The sequence below is a fragment of the Montipora foliosa genome, chromosome 6, assembly GCF_036669935.1.
Source record: "Montipora foliosa isolate CH-2021 chromosome 6, ASM3666993v2, whole genome shotgun sequence".
NCBI classification, from domain to species: Eukaryota; Metazoa; Cnidaria; class Anthozoa; order Scleractinia; family Acroporidae; genus Montipora; species Montipora foliosa.
This window is the reverse complement of record NC_090874.1, coordinates 59,905,316-59,912,815: the sequence shown is the minus strand read 5'-3', so window position 1 is coordinate 59,912,815 and position 7,500 is coordinate 59,905,316. Positions and strand designations below refer to the sequence as shown.

At 40.6% G+C, this 7,500-nt stretch overlaps 1 protein-coding gene across 2 annotated transcripts in view; it reads left to right on the top strand.

Annotated features, from left to right (window-relative positions):
• Nucleotides 1-3,347, top strand: part of LOC138007989 (QRFP-like peptide receptor) — an 11,919-nt gene extending 8,572 nt beyond the window's left edge. Inside the window, exons 3-4 of one of the 2 annotated variants that reach the window (XM_068855153.1) lie at nt 335-417; nt 1,742-3,347. In XM_068855153.1, coding sequence (XP_068711254.1) covers nt 1,776-2,975 — 1,200 coding nt within the window. In that variant the 5' untranslated portion in view covers nt 335-417; nt 1,742-1,775 and the 3' untranslated portion in view covers nt 2,976-3,347. Of the gene's footprint in view, nt 418-1,741 lie in introns of both variants that reach the window. The other variant, XM_068855154.1, reaches the window with a different exon arrangement.
• The last annotated feature ends 4,153 nt before the right edge of the window (nt 3,348-7,500 follow it).

Below are 7,500 nucleotides of genomic sequence, written 5' to 3'. Positions count from 1 at the left end.
CTTGATGTGAAAGGCCAAGTAGAAGCAATTTAAATTATATTGATTTTTTCGGTGAAACAAAGGAAAAATTCTTCGGTGTTTGTATGATTCCTCGAGTGTTCTGGACCGGCTGGAGCGTAATTTTATCCAAGAAAACGATCGCTAACAAAAACATATATGTTAGCTCATATACCGGATAAAGGCATGCAAAGAAAGTCCTGTTGAGAGACGACATACAGCGTTACAAACAGCATGACAAATCCCTCCATCTGTTCATATTCATATTATTTTGTCATCATCTACAATGCAGAGCCGTTGGTTTCGTAAATCTAGATGTTTGTTCTAAAATCTATAGCATTTCAGTCATTCCTGGATCGAAACAGTAGCCAGTTCGCAGACTTTGTCCTTGAAATGACACGTTAAAGGTCGCTAATAAAGGTAAGTCATAAACAAACATGATATTTCGGGCCATGTTATTTCTTTCAAATGCGCTTTATTTAATGACACCGCTTCCTTTCATTCTAAGTAAATGAATCCTTTGCTGTAGCAGGCGATGAACGCGGTGGGTGTCACTGTTTTTTTTTCCCTTTTCTGGGAGGGGTGCCGTCGAACACAATGCTGTGAGATCCACTCTTTTCTTGAGATGCAAACGAAAAGGCAGCATACCGTTTTATTTGTATATAGCAGCACATAATTGAACAAATTTTGCGAGGTGTAAGGGGGACTGAAGAGGGACACTCTTAGTGCTGACGATGACACACTTAGGTTTATTCCAATCCATTGGTGGAAAAATACTCAGAATTTTGCAAATAAAATCAGTTCTACGTAAATGCAAACCAGACAAATATATCATGTCGTTTACACGAAATCTTAAACTGACAGAAAGAGGCTGTGAAAAGAATGCTCGTTGTAATTTAGTCTATTATCTTTTAAAGAAGTTCGTCAACTCCTTGATTTTGCTCCCTCCTATTCTGGACTAAATAGCCATAATATTCTCCATTCCTACGATTTTTTGAAAACGAGTCGGTCAACCTATTATAAAACTTTGAACTATACGTCATACATATGCAATAAAATCGACATCCGTTTTCAGTGAGCGATGAATTTTGAATCACGGTCATGGAACGTGTTGTAGGGTAATAATGAACAAACACTATGAAGTGGATTGGATTCAGTCACTGATTCTCACGGCTAGAGACGCTAAATAAATTTAAAAGAGAACTCGTAAAAAGATGACTATGCCAACGGAAGCCGCAAGTAACAAAAACGCTTTGTAAACAGAACAAAGGAAACATTAGGATAACTTCTATAAGTAATTTTAAGAACCAATCAAAGAACTCAAAAGCTAAATTAAATTATTGTTTTCATTACTATGCGTCATTTGCAGAATGCAAACTTTAACGATGAGGTTCACACAGAACAGTGGAAAATTCAGGATACACGAGTTAGAAACAATATTGAAAGTAATTAACACTTTTTGTGTCAACAAAATGAGCGATAGAAACAAAATGCAATATTTCGGTGGCAGCTGGTTGCACAAAGAACCGGTTTTCAGGAATAACATTTAAGATGTAATAAACCTCCAGTGCTACCGAAGAGCACTCCTAATCGGAACTTTGACTCGTTTACGCCGCGTCTGATTTAAAGTAACATTCACGCGTTGGCAAAATCAAACCTACAGAGGCTAGGCAAGGGGTTAGTTCTTTAATGCATTTGCAGAGGCACCAACGTCTTTTTCGTACTTCACATTTTCTTCGTTTAGAAACTCACCGGCAGAGATAAACAAGACTGGCAAGATGAACAAGACTGCCCGCGGCAACAGCTCTGAAGACTACGCGCCTTTGGCCTGTCCGTTTCCAAACTTGACGCCCACGCAACAGTTTCTCCGAGCGGCCTGCGTGCTTGTGGTATTCATAGTATCACTTATAGGGAATCTCTTCGTGTTGTACGTTGTCAGGAGAAACTCAAAGCTGCACACGGTGACTCATTTCCTAATTGTCAACCTGTCGGCAGCCGATCTTCTGATAACGTTCATCAACATGACTGTCCTGTTCCAAACGGAAGTTGCTGGCAACGATGAAGCATTCGGAGGCCTCGCTGGACACGTGTATTGCGTCGGCCTAATAGTAGTGTTGAACATCTCGGTGAGTTGTTCTATTCTCAGCTTAACAGCCATCGCTGTCGAGAGGTTTTGCTCAATCATGTTTCCCTTCAAAAGGATCATCACGTTAAAACTCGCCAAAGCCATCATGGTGGTCATCTGGATGATCTCCTTCTGCATTACTCTTCCGTTTTTCTTCCACATTAAAGTGGAAGATTACTATGGCGACGGCGTGTTCTACTGTGTGGAGGATTGGTCACCACTCGATACCACTTTTGCCTTGCAGGTGTTCCAGGTAGTTTTCTTCACGTTGTTGTACGCATGCCCACTGATGTTCATTTTCGTGTTGTACTTGAGCATAGGTGTTCACCTTTGGAAGCGACAAGCCCAAAGAGCGGTCTCGTCTCTTGGTAAGTCGCCCACGCGCATGCGCATGACAGTACAAGTCACCAAGATGCTTGTCGCTAGCGTTGTGGTGTTTGCACTTTGTTGGCTTCCTCAACACGTGGCCCTTTTTATCAACTACTTCATGTTGGACAGGTGCCCACCCGAGTTTCTGTGGTTTGGGGGAACTCTTCTTGCTTACGCCAACAGTGCGATGAATCCAATTATTTACGTGGCATTTCACTCGGAATATCGCAAGCAGTTCAAGGTAATCCTTAGGAGATGCTTTCATTTGTGCACACCAGCATGCAAAACTCACACTGGTAACGGTCTCAATCTGGATCCTGAAAGATCAACAAAAAGAGGACAACGAGAAGAGCTAAACATGGTAGCTGTACTGTCCTTTAGGGAAAAGACGGCTGACAAAGTTTCCGAGACTGTCTATAGCGTTTCCCCAGTCGGGCCAGGACATACAAAGCCAGCCAAAGAATGCGTTCAGTTGCAACGATGAAACACGTTAGCCTTTTTGAGATCTATATGACGACAGCGACAACAAAAGGGGTCACGTGATATTTCAATCGTCAGATCCTCGTCCTTATAAAGCAAAGTGGGCATGAAAACCTATTTTTTTGCTGAGTGACTCGCGTGGAGATCAAGTCTGACTCATTCTGTATCTCTAGTTTGATTTTTTCTTGATTGGCCCGAGATCAAACTAAGGGAGCGAGAAGAAAAACGTCTTTCAAAATCGTTGATTTCCTGGAAGCACTCCTCGCAAATCAAAACCATTGCCTTCTGCGAGGATACGCTGCTAATTCTGCCATTATATAGTTGCGTACTTCGTGCATGTCCTCACCAATAGATGTTTACAAGGTTACAAGTATTTCAATCAGGGAGCTTAAGCACGCGCGTTTTTGAGACGCGGACGGCAACCGGAAGAGAACATTTCGCGTGCCAGGACAGTGGTGTCTCCCAGATTTTTATACGAATCATCTCAAATGGGGAAAAGATACTTGGCAATGTAAATGTGTTTGTATTGAAGACAACTTAAAAGGGAAAACAGCTCACTTCAGGTTGCCGTCCGCGTCTCAAAAACGCGCGTGCTTAAGCTCCCTGTTATACAGACCGTCACTGATGCTCTAATATGCTATCTGAAATCAAGAATGAATTAGATAAGAGTGTTGATCTATCACTTTGCGCGTGGCCTGGCCCCCAACACAGTCACAAATGGATTCAGGCTTTTAGGTACACTTTGCGCACGAAACAAACAAAGGGCCGCACATTTTAACCAATCAAAAGAAGCCATGTCACGCGTCACGGACTGCTTCTGCCGTGCTTTTTTTCAGGGACATAGACCAAATGCATAAATGGCGGCCTAAAAATTATTCTTTTGTTTATGTGCTCATCAGACCAACTAGACTCGTTCTAAAGAAACATTTCTTTTGTATTTTGTCCGATCTAACGAGGCTAGTGGGTCTACATAGCACACAGACAAAAGAAAGTTTTTTTTGACTGCCATTTAGCGCTATTTAGTCGGTCTATGGCAACTGATTTCGCGGGAACGAGTATGCTAAAAATAGACTTATTTGAGACTGTGCTGGGTAGCCCACCCATGCCATAACAACACTTTAATCTAATTTACTCTTGCTAAACACATTTCTATATTTGGTTTGCATACATGTGTGCGCAATGTAAAATTCAGTGAGACTCACGATCCCTCACGGACAAAAATAAAAAAAAAAGGTTATGACGCGAGACCACAACACCGGAAACTCAGAGATCTTAACTTTGCAAATAATGTGTGCACGAGTTATCCCAAAGAACTTAGGCAAAAGGATGTGAGACAGAGCAAAAAGCAAATGTTACATCTTCAGTGGAATGATTAAAACGATCACGTTGTCTGCATGAGTCCCAAGATCTTGCAGCCGAGCAGAACTGAGAAGAGATCTACTAATTAGGATAGAGCGCTTTTCAATTGAGTGTCGAAAGTAATTAGCGAATTGCTTTGGTTTATGATTTCTTCACTTAGTGATTGGTTCAAAGTTCTCGCGCCATTTTTTCAACCAATCAGAAGTGAAACCAAAACCAATCGTGGCTCACGCGTGCACATTTTCCCGGGCTTTGTGTAGGCTACGTGTAATTATTTCGAGTTTTGATTGGTTTACTGGCTTGCCTCCGTCGTTTTTGATTGGCCAAAGTAATTACTTTGGTTTTGGTTTTACGACACTCAATTGAAACAGAAGTAGACACAACCTCTATCATTTTGCCAAGATTTAAATTGTGCTAAATTGGCTTCATCATCATTAAATACCAGAACTTCAACCGAAAAAACCATGGCCCAAAAGTTAACCTATTATTAATACTGATATTTTTACCTCGGTGGTTTTTGAACCGCCGGAGCTTCTGTATAATTTTTAATTACAAAAGGTGCTATTGTTCTACCTGTGGAGTTACTAAAACTGGCAGGTGTACGCTTACTAGTTAAATTAATAGGTCAGAAACATAAATTTCCTTGGACTCACTCTGATTGATTGATTGGGCAAAGGCCATGGCATTGCTTCAGTAAATAGTCGGTCGGAGGATTACACGCTTTGTTAAACGCGCCGACTTTTTCGGTGTCTGTAACACCGCCGCTATCGCCCTCTCAGTGTCTTGCATCTCATGACCGCGTTCAAAATCATTATAAAATTGGGCATAACATAGCAGGAATTGACAATAAAATTCCCCCAACGGTGTGGAGCAGAAAATTATGCCATTGCAGTGCGGAACTGACTCGTCATGAAGTCACTGCAATGGATATTTAAACAGAGAGAGTAATAAAAATCCATCAGTGGCCACGCAGTCAGACGTTTAAATAGTTAAAACGATTGTGCGCATTGGTTGGGTGGGTAGTCGCTTTTCTTTGATCTATGAGACCAATTCCATAGCAAATAAAAAATTGCCGGGATTATTTAATAAGTTTTAATTATTTTTACACCTGTGTGTGTTTTCATTTGCCGCCAAACTGAACAAACAGCGTAAAGCGTTCGTTCTCAGTGTGCTACAAAAAGTGCAAGGCGAGCTTTATTGCGGCTGTAGAATTCGATGGAATTCACGGTCTAATATCATGTCGCACCTGACTGACGAAGGCTAGAAGAGCGGCAAAGAAGAAGTGTAGAAGTCTTTAGGAAGGATTCGTCATTAAATGGTTACGTTACTGAAGAGAACCATCGAAAGCAGGTGAGATTCTGCGAGCACTTCGTACTTCTGAAGACAAACTCAGAACCTTTTTGCGAAGACTAATGATTATTATATCAGGGAACCAAATTTAATTTTTTGCAACAATATATTACATCCAATCCACAGCAAGCATTTTATTTAATCGTTTTATTTGTTGCTAGAATTTGACGTAGTATATTTACCGCGGAGTATAGTTTTGCAGTTAAATTTAATATCTATAGCTTTCTTTTATCATCTTCAAACGCGTGCATACAAATAAGATTGTAATGAACTTAATTCATTTCAATTTTATGTCCCAAAAGAGTTCATCGTTCAATGTATTTCGGTCTCGTAAAATAAAATAATTGTATCCCCCGCTCCCCCTCCATAAAAAAAAATCAGTGCTTATTTCATTACTTCATACTTCTTAGAATTTATGCCCGAGGGGGGGAATTTCAACAATCCAATCTTCAAAGGATCAAATGCTGGGGCTTTGCCCTGGAGGAAAGGATGTTGAAGTTTCGAGTTCATCGGCGCATTACCCTTTATGAAAATATGGTTTTCAGATTCGGTTCTTCAATTAGTCGGTCGCAATAAAGGGATTCATGTCACAACTTCTTAGCCTATTTATGCTTCAGGGCTTCTTTGCTGAATGTTCCGGTCTTGTAAAATAGTCTCCTTCCGGACCAAACTTACAAGTTCTAATGTAAATTAATTCGTTTTTGGAATAGAACATTGATTTGTTTAATATCCTGATTATAGGCAAAGTTTAAACGTTCATCCTGGTGGCTGAAATTACCAAAGCCCAAAAAAAGATTTTTAAGGCCTTATCGCTGAAGTTGATGTCTAAATAACAAGTGAACAAATTCGGATTTTTTTCTTGGACATTCGAAATGCATTTAACCATAGCCTGCCGATTGATGCATGGCTCTCTGTTAATTGATCGAGACAGGCGGGAGATCCCAGAAGGAAATACGGAAGCGGAAAACGTGACACCGTGGACAAGTACTACCCAGGTTGTCACAGTGTGTGATAGCAGTCAGCTTATTTTTATTCAAAATTTCGGGTTAGGACACTTATAAACGAGGTTATTGCTGTGCATAGCTTATAGTTTTCCAGTATGACTCAATATCCATGGTCTTTCCCCTCACGTAATTTAGATGAAATAGTATCACGAAGAGCACAGCTGCTACTAAAGATGCAAAAAAGATAAAAAACAATAAAGTAAAATAAGAAGGTGATCAGAGGACATAAGCTTAGGATTAAATCTTATCTTCTGAATCGCCATAAGCCTAAAATCCCATTTCTATTATATTTTGACAGCGTGTCAACTAGAAGACCCTTTTTACTTAATGGTCTGCATTAATGAACTTATTCTTTTTCCTGAATGAGGTGCTGATTAATTTAACCGATAAATTTCCATCGATCTAGCTTATCATTATCCTTATAAAAATCATCTGAATGTAGCTACCACTGTATTGCAGTCAGAGCTTACTGTCGCGTTGCCTCGTCGTTTTCAAAGATTCTTGGCCCGTATGTCGGGTAAGAGTCAAGTTAGTGTGCTTTCATGATAATGAAAGGATTCTAGCTGCACTTAGGGGCCTAAGAAAAAATGACATCCACTCCCGTCTATCCCACAAAGTTAATGCTGTTTGACTGACGTTTTTTGTCTTAAAACAATGCTCGAATGGGTGACCGTATCGGAAATGGGAATACCCCGCGTTGTACGCTTTACTGAGGGAGTTAACGGGGCGCGGTCGTCATCTGCGAGCGAGTTTCAGTCTGATCTCAACCAGACTCGCGGGTTTTCTTCCTTGTTCTACTGTTTCCATCCCATCAAA